The sequence below is a fragment of the Phascolarctos cinereus genome, unplaced genomic scaffold, assembly GCF_003287225.1.
Source record: "Phascolarctos cinereus isolate Bilbo 61053 unplaced genomic scaffold, phaCin_HiC Scaffold_726;HRSCAF=1367, whole genome shotgun sequence".
Classification (NCBI taxonomy): domain Eukaryota; kingdom Metazoa; phylum Chordata; class Mammalia; order Diprotodontia; family Phascolarctidae; genus Phascolarctos; species Phascolarctos cinereus.
Genome location: NW_027556098.1, coordinates 405396260 through 405421839, shown reverse-complemented (window position 1 = coordinate 405421839; position 25580 = coordinate 405396260). Strand labels below are relative to the sequence as shown.

Genomic DNA, 25580 nt, shown 5'->3' with positions numbered 1-25580 from the left:
GGTGGAAGAAATATAGAGCCTGGAGTGGGGGACTTCAAAGCAGGACTTGGGTCCTGGGCTCCAGGGCACAGTAACTCTGGGTCTCTGTGTTCTCTTCCCACCCCTTGGGTTGGGAAGAGAGAAGAATGAGGGCTCAGGGCCTGGACCCAGGTTCTGGGAACCCCCAAGGCCAGAGGCCAGAGGACCCTAGACCTATAGCTGGAAGGGAGCTCAGAGACCAACATCAGGTCCGATCCCTTAATTTTACCTACAGTGGGGGAAACTGAGGCCTGGGGAGTAGAAGCAAATGGCCCGAGATCACACCCAGTGGCAGAGCCGAGATTCTACTCTATCAGGCAGTAAGGAAGACAATATGGCAAGTGCCAGAGAGAAGTTTATCAATCAGTTAGACAACGAGCATTTATTATTTACACTGGCTTTGGTGCTAGGGATACAGGTACAAAAACGAATTCATGCTTGGCCTCAAGGAGGTTCTATTCTATCTGAGAGACAAAAAACACACCTAGAAATATAAACAAAATAAATACAAGATCATTTGGATGGGGGCCACTAGGAACTGAAGGGATCAGGAAGGGGTTCCTGTACAAGGCAGCGCTTGAGTGAAATTTTGAAAGAAATGAGGGGTTGGAAGAGGCAGAGAGGAGGAGGAGGGAGTGCACTATAGGCAGAGGGTACTGTCAGTGTAAACACCTGGAGAGGGGAGATGAGGTGTGACGTGGGAGGAAGAGCAGATGGGTCAATTTGGCCTCACCATACAGTGTGAGAAGGGGGGTTAGGGCCACGTCATGGGGCCGTTAAAAGCCCAAAAGAGTGATTGATCTATGATCCTAATGACAATGGGAAACCCCGGGAGTTTACTGACCAGGAAAGTGAGTAGCACAGTCAGACCTTTGGCAACTGTGGCCAATCCCCTAGTCCAATCCCCTCTTTTTACAGATGGGGAAACTGAGGCCCAAAGAGGCCAAGTAACTTGCTGATGGTGACAGGGGTAGTAAGAAACAGAAGCAGGATTCAAAACCCAGGTGTTTTGACTCCAAACCCAACATTCTTTCCCATGCATCAGCTAGCCCATTCTACAGGTAGGAACCTGAGGCTCAGAGAAGTGCCCAAAGTCACCTATTGTAAATAGAAGAGTCAGGATTTGCACCAAAGCCTTTGACTCCAAAGACAGCATTCTTTCTATTCTCCCAAATTGCCTTTCTTGAGGCTTGAAGCAAGAAATACAAGTTGTTCTGGCCATGTTGGTTTTGATGGACCTATGGGCCATCATGGTAGTCCCATGAAGGGTAGTGAGGGTCTGAATACGAGGCATGTCCACGTGAGTGGGGGGAGACTCCTGAGAGGAATGTTAGGGAGGCAGAAACAACAAAGAACTGTCAGCTCTCTAGGGGCTCAGAACCCCAAGTGGAGCCTGGCTAGTCCGACTGATGACAGATAAGTTTCCGTGGAGGACCTGTCACCTGAGCAGTGAGGGCTTGGAAGAAGTAAAGATTCCAAATGGAACAAAGAAGAACAGAAAAGCGATCCTATCAAGTTGCGGAAAGAGTGCAGGGCTTCAAGTTGGGCAGGATCTGTGTTTGAATGCTGCTTCCGCAACACTCGCTAGGCACCTTCCCCCTTCCTTGCTGAAACTCAGGCTCCTTAGCTATAAAATTCGGTAAGCATGCCTGCAGAGGCAGCACGGCACAGGGCACAATAACCCAGCCTTGGAGCCAAGAAGATTAGGGTTTGAGTCTCACCCCTGACAAATCTTGGCTGTGTAACCCGACCATAAGTGGCAGAGGTCACAACCTACCTTGGCAGAGGGAGTTTCCTCACTCTGGGAGGCCCCTACATTGAGGAAATCAGGCCCAATGGAGGAAAGGGGGGGCAGAAAGCCAACCCCAAACTACCAGCGCTAAGAGGACGAGAGGAGAAAGCACAAACTGTCAAGTGCTCTATGAATGAATGAATATTATTCTAAGCGAAGGAGCTCAGAGGAAGGGGAGGACAGCTAAGGGTTGGGTTCAGGGGCTCTTCTCCCTTGTCAAAGGGAAGTTTGCCCATGACGTAAAAGAGAGAAAGGGAGCAGCCTGGGGGCACTCCAGGCACCCACAGAGCAGCCCTGGGGAAGAGATTTCCCTTACCTGAAGGGAAGCTTGTGCTGCTGAAACTGACAAAGGAGAAACTGAACATCGTGATAACAGGACACCTACTGATAATAACTATATAAGCATATATACAGCTATTCATGGTCTGCAGCATCTTTGTACATAGATCATCTCATCCAATCCTCACAATAACCTTGCGAGGTAGGTGTTATTATCTGCATTTTACAGATGGGAAAACTAAGCCTGAAAAAGGTGAAATGACTTGTTCAGGGTCATACAACAAGTGTCAGAGACAGGATTTGAACTTAGATCTCTCGGACTATCCCACTTAGCTGCCTGGCCACAGGTCCACAAATATTCCAAATTCAACTGCTCCTCAGGCAAGTGGAAATTTAACTCAGCTACATGCCAAGGCCAACGAAAAGATGAAGAACTGGGGCTAGAGATCATTCAATTTCTTAATAGAACGCCCGGACAACCTCCTCCTCGCTCCCGTGGTCCAATGCTCTGTGTTTTGAAGGCAAGTAGGTGGCCACCCTGGAGTCAGGGGGACCTGAGTACAAATCTGGCCTCAGACACTTACTAGCTGTGTGACCCTAGGCAAGCCATTTAACCCTGAATGCCTCAGTTTCCTCATCTGTAAAAAGAGCTGGAGAAGGAAATGGCAAATCACTCCAGTATCTTTGCCAAGAAACGCCCCTCCCCATGGGATCACAAAGATTTGGACGTGACTAATTGATTAAAAACAACAATAAAAGGGATTCTAAAAGGTGGAAGAACATTCCAGGCATGGGGGAACAGCCTAGACAAAGGTCCAGAGGTAGGAAAAGAAATATCAGTGGATATATTCACAGTCTAAGTTGCCAGAGGGCTGGCTCTCCCCTTCCTCCTCCTCCTTCTCCTCTTCTTGAGTACCAGGGTCTGAATTGGAGTGTTATCCCCCCGATCCTGATGCTGCCTTTGTGAAGCTCCAGGCTTGGGCCCAGATCTGGGGTAATGGCTTGGTTTCCACTTGGCCTTTCAACCATCTCACATTCTAAGGGATCTTAGTTGGGGTGCTCTGACTCAGTCCTCAGGCAGAACAAGCTGCAGCTTCAGGTAGGAGGGAAGAAGGGACCGAGATACAGGAAGCTGGCCTCTCTACTTGTGTCTCTGGGGTATCCCCTTCAAAGTTCCAGGTACCGTGGCAGGCTTGAGAGTCAGGGGAGCTCCTTTATACCCACGGATGACCCATCTGGGCCTTGTCCTCTGCTGTCTTCTCCCCCCACTCCTCCTCTGGGAAAGGGCAGTTGCAAATATCATCAGGGGGTCCAGGCCCCAGGGGCAAGATGGCCTCTGGAGAAAGCAGGAAAGGTGAGTTCTGGGGTCAGTGCTGCTGTGAGGCTTGCCCTGACCAGGGATGAACTGGTGGGGGGGAGCACTTTACCTCCTGGAGGTCAGGGGAAGGAAAAGGCCTGGAATGATTATCCAAATTCCAGGCTGTTGGGGTTTCTGGGTAGGGTGGGGGGAGGCACTGGCCTCTGGGGCTTCTCCCTAGGCCCACAGCCCAGCCCACAATTGAGGTGGGAATTGGGAAGGGACTTGGCTGAAGGGCAGTACCCTCCCCTGGCAGTTTGGGGGACAGTTGAGGCACCACCCTTCTCCCCATCTCCAGTAGAACTGACCTCTGTCCTTGGTGAAGGGTTCCTTTTTCACCCACAAGATGTGGAGGGCCAGCTGGATAATGACAAGCACAAAGGTAATCGTAGCTAAGCCTGTCAGGATGGCCAAGGGCATGCTGTAGGAATTGGAGAGGCCTGCAGGAACAGTGCTCATGAGACTCTCTAAGTTTTGGGGGGGAGGGGTACAACAGAAAGAGACACCCGAGATTGAGTGCCCACCCTCCCCTGCACCCAGATTAGGCACAAGGACTGAACTTGAGACTTCACTGATTTAGGAAACTCCCAGGTGAGGAAACGCTATCTACCAGTGCAGGTCAACACCTCTGCTACTCAGTCTTAGAGAATTAATTGCCTAGGTCGCTGAGAGGTTAAGCAATTGGCCCAGAGTCTCAAAGCCAATATGTATCGTTGGCTGTACTTGAACCCAGACCTTCTTGGCCCTGGGTTGGCCCTTGGCCAGCTGTCTATCTATTACACCAATAATGTTGCTAGTTGCGAAAGTGTCATTCTCCTATTAAACAACAACAAAAAATTGCTCTTCTGCCTCAGGATAAAAGCCAGCCTCTCTCAACCTGACATTGAAAACCCTCCCCAATCTGGCTCCCATCTGCCTTTCGCGGGACTCCCCTCCACTCTCTCTGTTCCAATCAAACTGGCTTGCTGGCTCCGCCTCCGTGCCTTTGGTACTGACGGTTCCCCACGCCCAGAATGCTCACCCTCCTCACCCTGCCTTTTGATAGAATACTCAGCGTCTTTCATTGCACAACTCAGGTGCAGCATCCTACAGAAAGCCTTCCATGCCTCCCCAAGGTAGTTGGCACCCTTCTGAAGTGACTTTATAGATACTTTGTGTTTATTTCTCTGTAAGCAACTGTATCTCCCCCCATTCCCACACCCCAGCCCCAGGAGAATGTAAGCTCCTTGAGGGCAGAGCCCATTTCATTTTGTGTCTCTAGCGCCCAGCTTGGTCGCCTGGCACGTAGTAGGTGCTTAAAAACTGCTAGTTGGATTGAGTTACTCAAACCCAGGGGACCACAGGTCAGAGCACGAGTGAGACCAGAGAGGCTGCAGTCCTGATATGTGCACATGGGGAGATGGGCCTGCGGCAGTGAGGGGTGAAAGGGGAAGAAGAAAAATACCTGTTCCTGGAAGTGGAGCCATGCCACACAGCACATTATGGGTTCTGTTTCCCGGACGGACAGTGAGAAATCCCTCCCTGGCACAACTGTGTAACCCAAACACACAGAGACAGAAGACAAGTTTGTTTAGACTACGGCCTTGGTGAGATCAGGTTGGGGGTTTCTATCCCTGATTTCCACAGGGAAGCATTGTTTTCTACAAAGCTGCAGGGCTACCCCTCAGCCTCTGCCCTGGGCTGGACCCCCTCTGCCCCAGCCCACACGAATCCTAATATGCTGTCTATCACAGGAGGAGGAGACTAAGTGGATGTTGGGGGGTTAAACCCCAAGCCATCCCACTCCTGGAAACCCTGGTTCTGTTGGTGGGTCAGGAGCTGTTACCTAGGTGACTCCCCACCTCCTCCTCTAGGACTCCAGCTTCCTCAGCCTCTGAGCCCCCCCCCCAATAGCCTCAGCCAGCAGAACCTGGGCTCTGAGCCAGAGCTGCCTGGAGCCCCAGTCCCCTTTTTGGGGGTCAGTACAAGAGAGGCTGGGGCAAGAGCCAGAGAGTCTCTGATGCCTCAGCCTCCCTGCCCTGGCTAGACAGGTCAAGTGGGTCGGTGTTGTCTCCCCCATTAGACTGGGTGCTTCCGTAGGGCAGGGACCATATTTTTGTCTTTCTGATCTCCTCAGTGCTCAGCACGTGCCTGGCACATAGTAGGCACTTAATAAATGCTTGCTGACTTCCAGAGGGAGTTTGCAGAAGGCCGCTAGGGACACTCAGTCCAGCCAGTTACCCTCAGCTTTTCTCTAGTATGTGCTAGGCCTGATCTGGACAGCCCCGAGCCATTACAACTCACAGTGCCTTCTTGAGATCTTCTACCATCTCTCACCCCCAACTTACTCAGTCCAGGGCAGACATTTGCCATCAATGCCATCCGAATAGGTGCCATCTTCACAGTCCTCGCAAGTGAAGCCAAAAACAAACTTCCCTGGGGACAGAACCAGGAATAGATGGTTGGGAAGGATGGCACAGCCAGAGTCAGAGACTCTGGAGGAGAGGACACATCCCCTCTGTCCAGGCAAGCCTGTCCAAGGGAATGGAAGACATGCCTCTACGGCCATGACCACCACGGGAAAGCAGGACACAGTAGCCATGATATAACAGATATTGTGGTACATATGTGTGTAGGTGTATGCAAACATGTGTGTCTATATGTGTGTACACATGTTTGCACACATGTGGACACATAAGGGTACATATGTGTATGTGTGTGTTTGAATGTACATGCATGCATACATATCTCTATCTGTATTTATACTTGTATACAAACACGTCTGGTTATACTGCCCCAACCACGGCCACCTTGCCATCTACCCATGTTAGCGGCCTCGTGGTATTGTCCAAAGCAGATCAGGTCCGTGATCTCTGACTTGCCCCTCCCCCCTCTTGCCTGGACTACTGGACGAGCCCACCTGTTGGACTCCCTGTCTCTAGCCTCTCTCCTCTCCTGCTCAGCCTCCTTTCAGCTGCCAAAGGGCAGGTCTGACGGAGTCACTCTCCTATTCACAAAATGTCAGTAACTCCCCATTTCTCCAAGGACAAAGCACAAAACTTCTGTTGGGTATTTAAGGCCCCGACAGTCTGGCTCCCACCCAGTTTTCCAGGCTTGTGATCCATGACTTCTCACGCACTCTACATTCCAATCAAACCGTTTACTTGCTGTTTCCCATCTCCCACCTTCGCACTGGCTCTCTGCCATGCCTAGAGTGGATTCCTTTCCTATCTTTGCCTCTTAGACTATCTAGCCTCCAAAGCTCAGCTCACACACCACCAGAAGCCCATCTGATCCCCTTAGCTGCTAGTGGCTTATCCCTTCCCTTTCTCCACATGCCCACTCCCCCCGAAAAAAAAATCCCACATCATATTGAATTTGCTTTGTATATAGTTTGGTTTCTTCCTACCTTTACATCAATGTCTCTCCAGTTGGAACATAAACTTCTTAATGTCTGGAAATGCTTTGGTTTTTGCCCTTGTATCCTTGGCCTCCTAGCACAGTGCTATTATACAGTAGCTGCTTAATAAATACTTATTGCTGGATTGTTTCTGCCTGGCTTATACTCCTAAGTAGTTGAAGGACCTTCAAGAACATCCTAATGCTACGAGGTCAGCTACAAGTTAATGCTATCTACCTTCATCCGAGCCTTCATCACCGCAGGATTCACCATTGCTTTTATTTACCTCTGACTGATTGTTTCCCATACATCCCACAATCCAATTTGATAAACACTAAGTAATTATGCCATACCAGACACTATGCTAGCTGCCAGAGATACAAAGTCAGCCAACTCCTGCCCTTAAGGAACTTCCATTCTACTTGGGAGAATCACTATGTACAGATAAATGAATAAAAAATATTATCAGGATGAACAGGCTGACTTCAGAAAAACCTGGAAAGACTTGTATGGTCTGATGCTGAGTGAAGTGAGCAGAACCAGGAGAACACTGTACACAGTAACAGCCACATTGTGCCATGACTAATATTGATAGACTGAGCCCTTCCCAGCAATACAAGGATCTAAGACATCTCCAAAGGCCTCACGATGGAAAATGCTATCCGCATCCAAAGAAAGGACTATGGAGTTTGAATGCAGGTCGAAGCACACTATTTGCTACTTTTTTTTCTTCTGCTGTGTTTTGTTTCCTCTTTCTGATGGTTCCTCCTATTGGTTTTAATGTTCACTTACAATACCACTATAATGTGAAAATATGTTTAATAGGAATGTAAATGTAGAGCCTACATCAGATTGTGTGCCGTCTTCGGGATGGTGGTGAAGAGGGAGGGGGAGAAAAATTTTAAACTCAAAAGCATATGGAAGTGATTGCTGATAAATCAAAATAAATTAATTAAAAATATTATCAGGAGAGAAAGAGGATTGAGAATGAACCACATAGGAGGTGTCATTTGAATTGGATCACGACGGAAGCTGGGGATTCTAAGAGAGAGAGGGGAGGAAAGAAGGCTTTTCAGGTGAGGGGGTGCAGCTAATGCAAAGGCCCTGAGATGGGAGTTGGCACAATGATTTGTGAGACTAGCTACTGTGGCAGAAACAAAGACTGTGTGAAGGGAAACAATGCAGGATTCTGGGAAAGGAGGCGGAAGCCAAATTGTGGTAGGATGAAAATGACAGAGTGAGGAGTCTCCACTGAAGATTTCTGAATAGAGAAGTGACATGGTCAGGTCTGCTTCTTAGAAATAGTCATTTGGCAGCTGCGTGGGAGACAGGCTGGTGAGGGAAATTACCCAAAGATGGTGATTTGGAAGGTATTTCCACAGTCTGGGAGAAGAGGGGTGAGGACAAGAACTAGGGAAGAGGCCAAGTGAGCAGAAAGCAGGGGATGGAAACAAAAGGTGCTGAGGTAGGAGAACTGACCCGATTTGGCAGCTAATCAGCAGGAGGCTGAACAAGGGAGAACAAGGGACTGACTGAAAGGAGGTGGGGCCACCAGCCAGTCAGCCAGTCAGTCAGTCAGTCAATGAGCATTTACCAAGTGCACTTACGATGTGCCACACAACAAAAGAAGGAATCTGGTGGAGGAATGGATCCAGAGTGAACTATAATGAGTTCTCCTTTGGACATATTGAGCTTGATAACTGAATTCAGTAAGCATTCATGAAGTGTCATGTGTCAGGCACTGGGGAGGCAAGGACAGAAAGGAATACGCCTCGGGAACATCCAAGTGGCTAATGATGGGGAATTCCAAGGGGACACAGGAGAGAGATCAGATCAGATTGATATGGAATATTAGAATGTATAGAATATGGGACATAGAATGTTAGAATAGATCAATATAAAATACTAGACTATGTGATATACAGACTATCAGAATAGATTGTTATCAATCATTAGAATATATGATATAGACCATTAGAATAGCTTGATATAGAATATAAGATATTAGAACGGGTTGATATAGATTATTACAATATATGATATAGACTATTAGAATAATGATATAGAATATTAGAATATAAGACACTAGAATAGATTGATATAGAATATAAGATTAGAATAGGTTGATATAGCTTATTAGAATACATAGAATATATGATACAGACTATTAGAATAGCTTGAAATAGAATATGACATAAGAATAGATTGATATAGATTATTAGACTATATAGAATATAGATACAGACTATTAGAATGGATTATACACAATATTAGGATAGAATACATTATGGAATATTAAAACAGATTTGTGTATAACATTAAAATAAATAGAATATATAATGTCACTACTAGCATATATACAATATTAGAATATATAGGATATAGAATATCAGCATAGATTGATATAGGATATTAGCATATATAGAATATAGTATATGGACTATTTTAAAAGATAAATAGAATATTATATGCTATTATAGAAGAAAATATTGATGTTAGAAAATATTGCTATGGAATATTAGAATACATTGCTATATAATATATAGAATGTGCTCTAGAATATTAGAAAATACTGATATTCAAGGTTAGAGTATATTATAAGGAACATGAGAATAGGTTGATGGAGAACATTAGAATGGAGAGAGTACGTGACATGGAACATTTAAATCGGTTGACATGGGAGCCATCTGCGTAGAGGTGCTCTAGAGTCCCCTGGAGCTGATGAGATGCCCCAGGGCAGCATCTCCCCCTGACCTCTCCAGCTGCTTCTGCTCAGTCCCCCAGGATGGTCTTCCTACCTCTGGTCTTGCCCCAGCCCAGCCCGCTCTCTGTGCTGTGCCCACAGAACCCTCTCAACCCCCAGTTCTGACTACGTGTCTGCTCTGCTCACAGTCTTTTTGTGGCTCCCTATTGCCTTGCAAATAATGCGCATCTTCCTGACCTTGGCATTCAAGGCTTCCACAATCTGACTTCAACCAAAGAGTCAAACCTCATCACACTCCTCCCCCCTGAATTAGTCCAAGTTCCAGCCCTTCTGGACCACTCCCTTCACCACCTCTCCTTCACCAGCCTTCTCCCATCCCCATATTTTATTCTCAGCATCCTCCTGAGCTGAAACCGTCTCCTCTCTCCCCTCTCCCCCCACCCCCATGGTCACTCCTTTAAATCTTAACTCAGCTGCCACCTCCTCCAAGAGGTCTTCCTAGATCCCTCTCCCCACCCTCAGAAAAAAAGCATGTATCTTCTTTATCCCATCCTCCCACCCCCCAAACCCCATTAGATTGTCAGCCTCTTGAGGCCAGCACCTGGGCTCTTTTTCTATCTTCATGTCCCTGGGGCCCATCCTAGTGCCTCTGTCAACAACCATTTGTGAAGTCCCCTCTGTGAGATGTCCCTGTTCTTTGGGGGAGGAAACGTGTATAATGGAGTGTAGTATATTGGAAGAGCAAGCACTGAATTGAGAGTCAGGAGTCTAGCCACTTACTCCTTTGCCCCTCATTCGGCTTACCCTCCACTGGAGACAGAAAACCCACCCAGACTGAAGGCTTATGGGTGAACATACTCTGGTTGTGCTTACAGAGCAAGGGACTTGCTTCAAAGGACCTGGGCTTCATTTTCCTCATATGTCAAATTAAGGGGTAGGACTAGAAAGCCTCACACTCTCTAGATTCCAGATAAACTGGCCCATTTGTTGTTCCCTGAATTCAGCATTACATCCCCTGCCACTGTACTTTTGCAAAGGCTGTCCCTCCTGCCTGGATTATACTCCCTCCCTTTACTTCCACTTCTTAAATCCATTCATGTCAGGGTCTCCCTCCTGTTGGAAGCCTTAGCCAAGCCCCCTAGTTGTTCTGTCTTCTTGCTCCTCAAATTGGAGTCATGTCCTCCCAGTAGAATGTGAGCCCCTTAAAGTCAGGCACTATTTGCATGGTACCTTGCACATAGAAGGAGCTTAATAAATGTCTGTAGAATTGAATCTAAGGTCTCTTCCAACTCTAAATCAAAGAATCTATAACCTTAAGGCTCTAAATCTATGCTCCTAAGTATAGGCAAGGTAATCTGAGGAAGAAGAGGAGGGTGATGATGGGGAGGCTGAAGAATCGAGGAAAACTTCCAAGAAGTGGCTTCACCTGAACTGAGCTTGAGAGGTAGAGATCAGGAGACAAAGTAGACCAGAATCAAGGATCAGACACTTAGAGCCAGACGGGACCTGAGAAACCACCTACCCCAACCTCCTCATTTTACAGAAGGGGAAACTGAGGCACGGGAGTGTGCCTAAGGTAATACGTCAGATGCAAGATTAGAACCCTGGCCCTGTGACTCCAGAGACAGTGCCCTTTCTGTTGTACCATACTGCCTCCTTAATGGAAGAGAGCATGTGCGGATACAACCTAGGGGATGGAGTTTTGAGTTAAACTGGTTTGTCTGGAATGGAGGGAATGGGGCAGAGCATAATAAGAAACACAGGTAGAGAGGTTGGTTGGAGCCAGGTTGTAAAGGGCCTTTATATGCTTTCCCCACAGTAGGTGCTTAATAATTGCTCAAATGTAAACTCCTTGAGGATTTCACTTCTGTCTTTATATCCCTAGTGCTTGGCATAGTGCCAGTATACAGCAGGTACTTCCTAAATGCTCACAGAACACTTGGGTTAAACTGGCTTGGGTATCCATTCTTAGCTGGCTTCTTTCCAAAAGTTTTGCCCATCACCTCTTGCCCAGCTCCAGCATCCCCTGAGCTCCCACGCATGGGTGTGGGCAGAAGCTGCTGGCCCAGCACACATAAGCCCAAAGCAGAAAATGGGAGCAGAGTGCAAATTGAGCTGCATGGGACCAGAGCTGGGTCCTCGAGAGGGGTGTGGCCATGCTCTGGCGCTCACCGTGGATGAGGACCTGCTGACCGGGGGAGCACGTATGCTTCATGCAGCTTTTACATTCAGAATCCTCGCAGAACTCTCCAGGCATGGCACAGGTGCAGGCCCTCAGCTGATGAGATGGGCATGCCTTACCTGGGAACAAGAGTACAGGGTGTTAGGGAGCATCTCCAGGAGCAGGGGCAGGGGATCAGCAGCCTTGGAGACAGCTGTGATCCAGGTCAGACAGACTCACAAAGTGATAAGTCATTGGGTCATGGGGTTGTAGATTGAGAAGCAGAAGGGGCCTCCGAAGCCCAACCCCTTCATTTGAGAGATGGGGAAGCTGAGGCTTAGAAGGAGAAAGTGTCTTGCTTAGAGCCACACAGCTGGCGTCTGAGGTGAGATTTGAGTCCAGGTCTAACACTGTCCACTCTAGCATGTTGCCTCTCATCAGGGCTGAGTCTAACCCTGTACAAGTCTCTTCTCCGTTCCCCTTTCCCCCACTGCGCCTGGTTCTGTCCTCAGGGGTCATGCTGAACAAGCTTAACCCCTCCTCTATGTGACGATCTTTCAAATATGTGAACTCAGCTCTCATTTCTCCTCCTCCTTCTCTTCTCGGTTTCCTCATTTCCAGTCTAGGCGATCCTCGTAGGCAGTTGGGATGGTGGAGAGAGGAAGAGACCTGAGCCAAGAGGTCCTAGGTTCAATGTTGTCTCTGACACATCTTAAACTGGCCTACGTGAGCCTAGGCAAGTCATTCACCTCTTGGTGCCCCCATGAAATGCTCTAAAACCTTAAGTCAGAGATGAGCTGTCTATCTACGCTGAGTTTACCCACCCTAATGAACTGCCATTTCTAGACCTCTCCCCTTTGCCAGCACACACATTCCTCATATGGTAAGATAAAAGTCATCCCCAACCTGACTTTACCACCCACCCACCCACTCACCCCACCAGCCACCTTTCCCCCTGAGCAAAGGAATGGCTTCTCCCTACACAACCCACACCCTGGGTAAATGCCACCACCTTCCCATAGTCAGAGTGGGGGCCCACCTTAGGGCATTGCCACACCCAGCCTGGTGATATCCAATGCAGCTGGGGCCAGTGAGCAGTCCAGGTGACCTCCAGCCCAAGCCCTGATTAAGGGCAATGCATCCCTGACTCTGACCCTCGGGAAAGGCTTCTTGTAAGAAGAGGCATCCCTGGCACTGCCCTGACAATTCAATTCAACAAGCATATATTAAGCACCTACTACATACATGGCAGGCACCAAACAGTGTCAGGGAAATGAAGCCAAGAATGAAAACAGTCCCTGCCTTCCAGAGCATTCCATTCCAATCCCAGCCCCTACTCCAATACAAGGAGCAATACAATGAAGTCCAGCTCTAGAGCTGTGGGTGGAGGAGAACTGGACGCCAGGGTACATCTTGAGTGTGGCCAAGGAGAAAGGCCAATAAGAACTGGGGAGGAAAGAGGGCATGGGCCGAGGGGAACGATACGAAGCTCAGTGCAGCTTTCTCCCCAGACCACCTCACCCGACCCCAAGAGCCTAGACCCGTTGTCTCCTCCGAATGCCTGAAATGGAGAGATGACCCCCGCCCGACCTTCCACTATCAAGTAACAGAGTCCCTGCCCCAGGGCCCTCCTTAGCCCGGTCCGAGGGTGGGGCACACCAGGTCAGCCTCAGAGTCGCTGGCCCGGGGACCTCTCTCCTTCTTTCCCTCCCTCTCCCCATAACCTTCCTCTCTTACTCGAGTTGCACAGGCTACAGCAGCGTAAGACGTTGGCCTCCTGGTGCAGGAATTCTCCTGGCCCGCAGTGGGCAGAGGTTGAGCGATCCAGCCCCGGGACCTGGTCCTCACCCTGGCCCCGACGGCAGAGGAGGAAAACACCCCACCAAGCACCCACAACCCAAGCGACTCCAGCTGCCATCACCATCCACGCCTGCCTGACAGCTAGCGCGAGGAGCACCACCGACTTGCGGGGTATTTGAGAAGCCAGGGTCCCGCCCTCTTCTGGCCCCACCCGCTGTGAACCCAGTCCAGGCTAAGCCGGCAGGGGCGGGGGGGGGGGATTGGGAGGGGAGAGGAAGAGGGGAGGGGCGGGAGACCCGGGACGAGGATCGTAGGATCAAGGTCAGCAGGAGACTGAGAATCCTAGAATAAATGAGTGTCCCTCTGCTCGTGTTTTCTGAGCAAAAATCCCTGTAAACTGCCTAGTTCTTCCACGTGAACTAGACGTGGCTCCTCCTTTTCAACACACATACAACCATACACAAACACACACATATGCCCGTGCGCATACACACACCCTTACACAAACATACACACACCCCCGTACACAAACATACATATACGAGCACGCATGCACACGCACGTATACATATACACACACCACAGAGGGGAGGCCGGGAGCGCGAATCTGTCTGAACACGCATCCACAAGCATTTATTAAATACTCTCACAGTTCTGGGCTTGGAGTATCCTGGGGGCAGGTGAAATACATTTATGTATAAGCACGTATTTTGATGTTCCAGGCATTGGGCTAGGTGCTGGAGACCCCGTGCCAGGGAGCTGTCTCACCTACTCTGCGAACCGGTAACGCTGACTTCCTTCCTGTTGCTGACAGAAGACCCTCTATCTCCGGACTCTGAGCTCGTTCTCTGGCTGTCCCCCATGCCTAGAATGCGCTCCCTCCTCATCTTTGCCTCTTGGCTTCCTTCAAGTCCCAGCTAAAGTCCCATCGCCTCCAAGAAGCCTTGTCCAAACCCCCCAATGCTAGTGCCTTCTCCCTGCTGCTCAGTTCCAATTTATCCTACCTCTGTCTTGGTTATGCAGAGTTCTTTGTGGGGTGTCTCCCTATTAGACTGTGAGCTCCTTTGAGCATAGTAATCGCGCTTTTGCCTTCATTTGTATCCCTTGAACGTAGTAGGTGCTTAATAAATGCTTATTGACTGGGGGTAGGAAGTCAAAACTGAGACAATTGCTACCCTCAAGGACCTTGCAGTGTACCTGCAGAAACCATCTGCAAGCCGTTATTAGCCATCTAGTATGTTTGGGGGCCTTGTGTTAGACATTGAATAACCTTCTTTGCTCGATGGTTACCATATCCCAGCCCTTAGCTGTGACGTGCTCCTGGTCCCTCTTCTCTTCCATCTCTACACTGAGTGACCTCAGCAGCTCTCAAGGGTTCAATGATCTCTCTGCAGATGATTCCCAGTCCATACAGCCAGTCTCTATTCTGAGCTTCAGGCCCACACAACCAGCTGCCTGATGGAAATCTCCAGCTGGGAGCATCTCAAGTTCACCAGGTCCCAAACAAAACTCAGTCACTCCCTTGCCCTTCTCTGCAACTGCTTATTGTTGGTGGAGGGCTCTTATCATCCTTCCACACACCCAGACTCATATCTTTATGTCATCAACCCCACATCTTACCCATTTAGATGTCAAATTCTTGTCATTTCCATCTTTCAAATCCTCCTCTGCATTCTCACAGCCACTCCACTGGTACAGGTGCTCATCACCTTCCACCCTGGCCTATTGAAATAGCCTGGGGGTGGGGGTGTCTCCCCGATTCAAGTCTCTGTTTCCCCTCTCTGATCCATCGTCCACTCATCTACCAGAGGGACCCTCCGAAAGCACAGGTCTGACGATGCCATCCTCTTTTACTTCTAGGAACCAACATAAGCTCCTCTGGTTGATATTTAACACCCTTCACAATCTGAATATACCACAACATACGAAGGGGAGGAAAAAGTAGAAGGCTGGAGAGGTCGGATGGGGCCCCAGCCTCCCCTGATTATGTCTGTTACCTGTACAAGCTATTGTCCCTGGCTAGAGTGTAAGGTCCTTGAAGGCAGGGAATGTGAAGACTTATCTTCACTTCTCCCGTACCTAGCCCTGGGTGTGTCAAACAGCCACAGCAACTATAACAATAACAATAGAAAGCATTTGTATAGCACTTTAAGGTTTACCAAGAGCTTTACCTATTATCTCATTATAACAACCTGGGAGATAGATGCTATTATTCCCCTCATTTCGCAGATGAGAAGACTGAGGATAAAAGGATCTAAGTAACTTGTCCAGGGTCATAGGATTTAGGTTTCTCTGGCAAGAACCAAATTCCAGGCACACAGGGGACTCTTAATAAATGTTGGTTGATTGGTTGATTAACATTCAAGTCTTTGGGACAGATGTTTGTTGAATGAATAAAAAGTGGGACAGTACCAGACTGCAGAAGACCTTGAATGCCATGTCAAGATGGAATGTCTGGGGAATTGAGTCTGAGCTGATGTGAGGGTGAGGGAGAAGAGGAGGGATACAGCTGTTAGGGAAAGGCCAAGGTGCCTACAGTCCTGGCATCCCAAGAGCATTTTCCCAAGATTGTAGAGGCATGTGGCTGGTCAAGTCAATTAGCATTTATTAAGCACCTACTGTGTGCCAGGCACTGTACTAAAGGGTTAAGGATAAAAAGAAAGGAGGAGCTCATGGTTTAATGGGAAAGATGTGTAAAATGATTGTGGAGGGAGCACACATAGACAGGATAAATTGAAGGTAGTTTCAGAGAGAAGGCGCCAAGATTAAGGAAGACTGGGAAAGGCTCTTGGCAGAAGTCAGGACATTAGCTGAGATTTGAAGGAAGCCAGGGAAGTCAGGAGGTGGAGAGAGACAGGTAGAGTCATGAGAGATAGGCAGGGAATCAGGAAATGGAGTGCTTTTTTTTTTGAGACAATTTGGGGTTAAATGACTTGCTCAGAGCCACACAGCTACTAAATGTCTGGGGTCAGATTTGAACTCAGGTCCTCCTGACTCCAGGGCCAATGCTGTAGCACTGCTCTACCTAGCTGGATGGAGTGGCTTGCAGGACAAGCAATAATGGGTTTCACTGGGTCACAGAACGTGTGGAAGACAGTAAAGTATAAGAAGACTGGACAGGTAGGAAGGGCTTTGAAAGCCAAATAGAGGATTTTACATTTGATCTTGGAGGTAATAGGGAGCCACTGGAGTTTACTGAGTAGGGGAGTGCCACAGTCACCTGTGCTTTAGGAAGATCTATTTGACAGCTGAGTAGAGCACGGGTTGGTATGGGCAGGATGTGGGGTACAGGGAGGGGCCGTCCCAGGCATCTCCATGACATCTGAACCACTTCTCATCTGTGCTTGTGGGAGAGTCTTCCTCCTCACTATCTCTTATATCCGGTCCTTCTTCACCACCTCCCCCCCAACCCCTCATCCCCTTTTGTATAGACTGTCATTCCTGCCTCCGAAATGTTCTCCCTGCTTACAATATCTTTCCTGTCTGATCCATCCTACTTACATAATCTCATGGGACAGCTCTGTCTCACCTCCCCTTCCCTGCTAAAGAATCTTCACTAACTCCCTACTGGCCAAAGGAGGGCAAAAAAAAGATCCAAGCCTTAGTTTGGCTTTCCAGGCTCTCCACAATCTACCTTTCTAGCCTTAGCTTATGTTCCTCTCCAGCTCCAGCCAAACTGGACCAAACTCATTCTGTCACCATGCTCATTCCCTCTTTCCCACCTCCCTGGCTTTGCCCATGCCATCTCTGGAAACCAATGCTCCTTCTTCCTTGCTCCTCATCTCCATCTTACCTACCATGAAGTCTTTCCTGATGGCTCCCAAACCAGATGTGATCTTGCCCTTTCAGACTTTCTCAGGCCATGGTTTGATCTTTCCTACGAAACCTTTGCATTATGGGGGACAGTAAGTCCAGTCACGTCCACACACAGAATCTCCAGTTTTCCTCCAAACAGTCCTGCAGCACATCCTAAGATTGCTGTGCCCCATAACATAGAGGTGGTGCCTACACTCCAAATCACAATTTGGTAGACATAATTTTAATAATAATAATATATTTTATGATGTCTTCTATTTTCACACCACCTAGATTTTGCCCTATAACTTCCCTCTGGAGTCACTCCTTATAACAAAGAATCCAGTAAAATTGATCAATGCATTTTGAAAAAATCTAATATTATAAACAATCTCAGGCCTGTGTACTCCTATGTCTGCCGAGTCTCTGCCAAGGTCAAGGGGTTGTCTTCTCATGTCTTTTCTTTAGGAATTGACTTGTTCCTAACACCTTTACAACATCATTTCAATCTTTTTGTGGGGGACATCTAGTGACAAGATGGAGGAGTGAGGAAGGAACCATTTGAAGCCCTCCTAAATTCCTCTCCAAACAAATAGAAAACTGCTTCACTATTGGTCTAGGGGGAGGGAAGCAATTTACCAACCTTGCAGGAAAGGGTAAGAGAAGAGAGAGGTCCAAGAGCAGCAGCAGCAATAGGGGGCCTGCAGCAAGGCTCCAAGCCTGGGGCAATCCACCAATGAGTCTCTGCCCTCCTGCCAGCCAGCTGCCCCCTAGGCAAGTAAGCAGTCTTTGCAGCCAGCAAGGCCCCACCCCAGAAACCCCACCCCCAGCACAAGCCACCTGTTTGACCCTATTGCTGACCACTAGTGAAGCCCTGCCCTGAAGCCCAGGGAAAGCCAGAAAGTAAGACGCAGAGCCCCAGCACAAAAAGCTTGGGACAGTGCAAGACCAGAGGACAACTTTCACATAAAAACACCAAGTCACAAAAAAGGCAGAAAAAATGAGCAAAAAAAGAGCTTGACTATACAAAGTTACTATGGTGATAGGGAGAGGATCAAGTCATAAACTTAGAAGAGGACAATAGTGTCAAAATGGCTACATATGAAGCCTCAAAGAAAAATCTAATTTGGACTCAGTCCCAAAAAGAATTCCTGGAAGAGCTTAAAAAGGATTTTAAAAAGCAAATTAGAAAAGTAGAAGGAAAATGGGGAAATAAATGAGAGTAATGCAAGAGAATCACGAAAAAAAGAATCAATAGCATGGGAAAAGATAAAAATTTACAGAGGAAAACAACTCCCTAAAAAATAGAATTGGCCAAATGGGGGGAAAAAAGTACAAAAGTTCACTGAATAAAATAATTCCTTAAAAATTGGAATCGAATAAGTGGAAACTAATAACTCAATGAAACATCAAGATATGATCAAACAAAATGAAAAAATTTTAAAAAAAGAAGAAAATGTAAAATTTCTCACTGGAAAAACAACTAACAGATAAGGAGAGATAATATAAGAATTATTGGACTATCTGAAAGCCATGATTTTAAAAAGGGGGGGGGCTGGACAACATCTTTCAAGAAATTGTCAAAGAAAACTGCCCTGATATATTAGAACTAGAAGGCAAAATAGAAATCGAAAGAATCCACAGATCAGTGCCTGAAAAAGATCCCAAAATGAAAACTCCCAGGAACATCATAGTCAAATTCCCTTTGCGGATCAAGGAGAAATTATTGCAAGCAGCCAAAAAGAAACAATTCAAATATACTATACCAGAAGGCAAAGGATTAGGATTACAACCAAGAATCACCAGGAAAATTGAATGTAATCTTTCAGGAGAAAAAAATGGACATTTAATGAAATAAAGGACTTTCAAGCATTTCCAATTAAAAGACCAGGACTGAATAAAAAAAAATTGATCTCCAAATACAAGACTTAAGGGGAACATAAGAAGGTAAAAAAGAAATAAGAAAGAGAAAACATAAAAAATTCAATAAAGCTAAACTATCTATATTTCTATATGGCAAGATAATATCTGTACCTCTTAACAACTTTATTACTTTAAGAGCAATTAGTAGGAGTATATGTAGACAGAGAGTGTGGATATAAGGTGATTTTGAAGGGATGATGCCTCCCCCCAAAAAAAGGGGGTAAGAAAGAAAATTACACTGAAAGAAGAAGGAGGGGGAGACTGAATGGGGTAAATTATCCCACATAAAAGTGGCATGAAAAAGCTATTATAATGGAGGGGATGATGGGGGAAGGGGTGACAGGCAAAGCTTAAAACTTACTCTCATCAAAATTGGCTCAAAGAGGGAATAACATACATACTCAGTTGGATATAGAAACCTATCTTACCCTATAAGAAAGTAAAAAGGGACTGCGATAATAGAAGGGGAAAGGGACTGATAAAAGGGAGAGTATATTGGGGAAGGTGGTGATCAGAAGTAAAACACTTGTGAGGAGGGAAAGGGTAGGGGGTAAGAGAGAGGGGGATAATAAACAAGAGAAAAACACATAGCTATCATAACAATAAATGTGAATGGGATTAATTTACCCATAAAATAAAAATGGATAGCAAAATGGATTAAAAAACAGAATCCTACAATATGTTGTTTACAAGAAACACATTTGAAGCAGAGAAATACACACAGGGTGAAGGTAAGGGGCTGGAACAGAATATATTATGCTTCAGCTGAAGAAAAAAAAGCAGGGGTAGCAATCATGGTTTCAGACAAAGCAAAAGCAAAAATAAATCTAATTAAAAGAGATAAAGGGGGAAACTATATCTTGCTGAAAGGTACCATAGACACTGAAGTCATATCAATACTAAACATATGTGCACCAAATGGTATAGCATTGAAACTTTTTAAGAAGTTGAATAAGTTACAGGAGGAAATAGATAATAAAACTATACTAGTAGAGGACCTCAACTTTCCCTTCTCAGAACTGGATAAATCTAACCAAAAAAAAAAATGAAGAAAGAAGTTAAGGAAGTGAATAAATTTCTGGAAAAGTTAGATATGATAGATCACTGGAGAAAGTTGAATGGGAATAGAAAAGAATATACCTTTTTCTCAGCAGTGCATAGCACCTATACAAAAACTGACCATGTATTAGGACATAAGAACCTCATAACCAAATCAGAAAAGCAGAAATAGTAAAGATAATAATGATACTGTGTTATTATTATAAAATGACATTCAATAATGACAATGGAGAGATTAAAAATTAATTGGAAATTAAATAATCTAATCCTAAAAAACAAGTGTGTCAAAGAATAAATCATAGAAACAATCAATAATTTCATTAAAGAAAATGACAACAATGAGACAACAGACCAAAATTTATGGGATGCAGCCAAAGCAGTACTTAGAGGAAAATGTATATCTCTAATTGCTTACATCAATAAAATAGAGAATAGGGCATGCAACTTTAAAAAAAACCCCAAAACTAGAAAAAGAACAAATTTTAAATCTCCAATTAAACACCAAATCAGAAATCCTGAAAATCAAAGGAGAGACTAATAAAATTGAAAGTAAGAAAGCCATTGAACTAATAAATAAAACTAGAAGTTGGTTTTATAAAAAAAAAACAATAAAATTAATAAACCACTGGTTAATTTGATTAAAAAAGAGAAATAAGAAAACTAAATTACCAGTATCAAAAATGAAAGGGGTGAATTCTCCACCAATGAAGAGGAGATCAAGACAATTGTTAGGAGCTATTTTGCCCAATTACATGCCAATAAATTTTGACAATCTAAGTGAAATTGATGAATAGCTACAAAAATATAAATTACTCAGATAAACAGAAGAATTAAAATATGAGATAATCCCATCTTAGAAAAAGAAACTGAACAAGCCATCAATGAACTTCCTAAGAAAAAATCCCCAGGACCAGATGGATTCATAAGCAAATTCTACCAAATATTTAAAGAACAATCAATCCCAATACTACATAAACTATTTGGAAAAATTGGCAAAGAAGGAGTCCTACCAAATTCCTTTTACAACACAAATATAGTGCTGATACACAAACTGGAAAGAGCCAACACAGAGAAATAAAATTATAAATCAATTTCCCTAATGAATATTGATGCAAAAGTTTTAAATAAAACACTAGCAAAGAGATTACAGCAATATATCACAAGGATCATATACTATGACCAGGTGGGATTTATACCAGGAATGTAGGGATGGTTCAATATTAAGAAAACTATTAGTATAATTGACCATATCAATAACAAAATCAACAGAAATCATATGATTATCTCAATAGATACAGAAAAAGCCTTTGACAAAATACAGCACCCATTACTGTTAAAAAAAAAAAAACCATTAGAGTGCATAGGAATAAATGGAGCTTACCTTAAAATCACAAGTAATATTTATCTAAAATCATCAGCAAGCATTATCTGTAATGAGGATAAGCTACAAACCTTCCCAACACAATCAGGGGTGAAGCAAGGATGCCCATTATCACTCTATTATTTAATATTGTACTAGAAATGTTAATCATAGCAATAACAGAAGAAAAAGAAATCAAAGGAATTAGAATAGGCAATGAGGAAACAAAACTATCACTCTTTGTATATGATATGATGGTATACTTTGAAAATTCTAGAGAATCAACTAAAAAAAGCTACTTTTTTTCCTTCCTTCCTTTCTTTCTTTTTTTTTTTTTGACTAGGCAATGGGGTTAAGTGACTTACCCAGGGTCACACAGCTAGTAAGTGTTATGTGTATGAGGCTGGATTTGAACTCTGGTCCTCCTGAATCCAGAGCTAGTGCTCTATCCACTGCACCACCTAGCTGCCCAAAAAACCTACTTAAAATTATTAACAGCTTTAGCGAAGTTGTAGGATACAAAATAAACCCACATAAATCATCAGCATTTCCATATATTACCAACAAAGCCCAGCAGCAAGAGATAGAAAGAAAAATTCCATTTAAAATTACTGTAGATAATATAAAATACTTGAGAGTCTGCCTACCAAGACAAACCCAGAAACTACAAGAACACAACTATAAAACACACAAATAAAGTCAAATCTAAACAATTGGAAAAAATATTAATTGCTCATGGGTAGGGCAAACCAATAGAATAAAACATGACAATTATACCTAAATTAATCTATTCATTCAGTGCCATACCAATCAAACTATCAAAAAATAATTTGAAAAATTCATCTGGAAGAACAAAAGTTCAAGGATATTAAGGGAATCAATGAAAAAAAAATGTGAAAGAAGGAAGTCTAGTTGTACCAGATCTGAAGTAATTATCAAAACAATCTAGTACTAAGAAATAGTGGTAGATCAGTGTAATAGATTAGGTAAAAATTACATTATAGTAAGTAACCATAGTAATCTAGCATATGATAAATTCAAAGATCCAAGCTTTTGGAACAAAAACCCATTATTTGACAAAATCTGGGAAAACTGAAAAACAGGATCATAGAAGCTGGGTATAGATGAATGTCTCACACTGTATATCAAGATAAGGTCAAAATGGGTACATGATTTACACATAAAGGGTGACACCATAAGGAAATTAAGAGAGCATAGAATGGTATATCTGTCTGATTTATGGATAAGGAAAGTATTTAGGAAAAAAAATATGGAGAACATTACAAAATGTAAAATAGGTAATTTTGATTATATAAAATTAAAACATTTTTGCATAAACAAAACCAGTGCAACCAAAATTTTCAGGAAAGTGGGAGCAGCTAGGTGGCACAGTGGATAGAGCACAGGCCCTGGATTCAGGAGGACCTGAGTTCAAATCTGGCCTCAGACATATAACACTTACTAGCTGTGTGACCCTGGGTAAGTCACTTAACCCCATTGCCTAGCCAAACCAAAAAAACAAAACAAAACAAAAAACAAAAATTTTAAGGGAAGTGGAAAACTGGGGGAAAATTTCGTAAGTATCTCTGATAGAGACCTCATTTCTCAAATATACAGAGAACGGAGTTAAATTGATAAAAATACAACTCATTCCCCAAGTGATAGTCAAAGGATATGAACAGGCAATTTTCAGACAAAGAAATCAAAGCTATCTATACTCATGTGAAAAAAATGCTCTAAGTCAGTATTGATAAGAGAAATGCAAATTAAAATAACTCTGAGGTACTACCTCACACCTATCAAAGTGACTAATATAAAAAAAGGAAAATATTGGATGTTGGAGGGGAGGTGGGAAAACTTGGACACTTACGCACTATTGGTGGAGTTGTGAACTGATCCAACCATTCCTGAGAACAATGTGGAACTATGCCCAAAGGGCTAAAAAACTGTGCATACCCTTTGATCCAGCAATACCACTGCTAGGTCTATATCCCAAAGACATCCCTCGCCCTCCCCCCAAAAAAGGGAAAAGGACTTATTTGTACAAAAATATTTATAGCACCTCTTTTTGCGGTGGCTAAGAATTGAAAATGAAAGGGATGTCCATCAGTTGGGGAATGGCTAAACAAGCTGTGGTATATGATTGTAATGGGATATGATTGTGTTATAAGAAATGATGAAGAGGCAGATTTCAGAAAAACCTGGAAAGACTTATGTGAACTAATGCTGAGTGAAGTGAGCAGAGCCAGGAGAATGTTGCACACAGTAACAGCAGCATTGTTCAATGAAGAATTGCGAATGGCTTAGCTATTCTTGGCAATACAATGATTCAAGACAATCCCAAAGGACTAATGATAAAGCATGCTATCATCCTCCAGAGAAAGAACTGATAGTGTTTGAATACAGACTGAAGTGAACTATTTTCCACTTTCTTTCTTTTTCATTTATCTGAGTCTTCTTGTACAAAATGACTCATATGGAAATGTTTTACATAATTGCATATCTAATTGCTATATGTCAATACCTATAATTGCTATATCTAATTGCTTAACATCTGAGGAAGGAGGAGGGGAGGGGAGGGAGGGAGAGGTGGAGAGATAGAATTTGGAACTCAAAACTTTAAATAAAAATGTTAAAAAAATTTTAAAAAAACCTTTTTGTGGTGGTTGTTTCCATCTACATTGTTGCCGTCATTGAGAAGTTAGTCATCCTGGCTTGGCTTACTTCACTCTGCATCAGTTCATGTTAAATGTTTCCAGGCTTCATCATGGTTGGTGTTCCTTACATTGCAGTACAGTAATACTCCCCTACATTCTTGTACCACAATTTGGTTATCCCCTAATCAATGGGCATCTACTTTGTTTCCAGTTCTTTGCTATAAGAAAAAGTCCTTACAAATATTATGTATGTGGATTTTTTCTTCTTTCTTTTTCTTTCTTTCCTTCCTTTCCTTTCCTTTCCCCCCTCTTCACCCTTCCTATTTTCTTGCTTCCTTTCCTTCCCTCCTTCCCTTTTTCCTTCCTTTCTTCCCTCCCTCCTTTCTTTCTTTCCTTCCTTTCTTCCTCCTTTCCTCCTCTCTCCTTTCTTCCTTTTCTTCCTTTCTCCTCCTTTCCTCCTCTCTCCTTTCTTCCTTTTCTTCCTTTCTCCTCCACTCCTTCCTTTTCTTCTTTTTTCCTTTCTTCTTCTCTTCCCTCCTTCCTCCCTTCACTCTTTTTTCCTTTCTCTCCTTTCTTCCTTTCTTCCTTTCTTCTTTCTTTCTTTCTTTCTTTCTTTCTTTCTTTCTTTCTTTCTTTCTTTCTTTCTTTCTTTCTTTCTTTCTTTCTTTCTTTCTTTCTTTCTTTCCTTCCTTCCTTCCTTCCTTCCTTCCTTCCTTCCTTTCTTTTCTCAGTGACCACCTTGGGATATATGCCTATCAATCTTGAGGTCAAAGGTTATAGACATTTTAGCTACTTTAATTGTGTAATTCCATATTGCTTCCCAGAATAACTATACCAATTCACAGCTCCACCAATAATGTATGAGTGTGCCATTCATTCTATTATCACTCTAACACTGATTATTGTCATTTCTCATCATCTTTACTAATTTGAAGGGTATGAGGTGAAATCTTAGGGTTGCTTTGATTTGCATTTATTTATTTAATTTGGAGCATTCGTTCATATGATTATGAATACTTTGTAATTCTTCTTTTGAGAATTTTTTCTTCCTATTCTTTAATCACTTCTCTACTGGAGAATGGCTTTTGGTCTATATATTTTTGATAGTTGTCTATATATCTTGGATACCAAACCCTTATGAAAGAAATTGAGTACAAAGACTTTTCCCTGGACAATTGCTTCCCTTCTTATCCTTGATGTGTTAATGTTGTTATACTTATACCTAAATTCACATTCTAACATGAATCACAATTATTTGTACACAATCTGCCTACCATGCGTACCTTCTCCCCAGTA

At 44.2% G+C, this 25580-nt stretch overlaps 1 protein-coding gene across 1 annotated transcript; it reads right to left on the bottom strand.

The window, feature by feature from the left end:
- Positions 1–373: 373 nt before the first annotated feature.
- TNFRSF18 (TNF receptor superfamily member 18) lies at positions 374–13657 on the bottom strand. Its single transcript, XM_020976597.2, has 6 exons — positions 13428–13657; positions 11702–11830; positions 5774–5861; positions 4891–4976; positions 3755–3886; positions 374–3425 (listed from the first exon to the last, which is right to left on the bottom strand). The coding sequence occupies exons 1-6, from the start codon at positions 13612–13614 to the stop codon at positions 3304–3306; spliced, it is 744 nt and encodes a 247-aa protein (XP_020832256.1). The 5' UTR covers positions 13615–13657; the 3' UTR covers positions 374–3303.
- Between the last annotated feature and the right edge of the window lie 11923 nt (positions 13658–25580).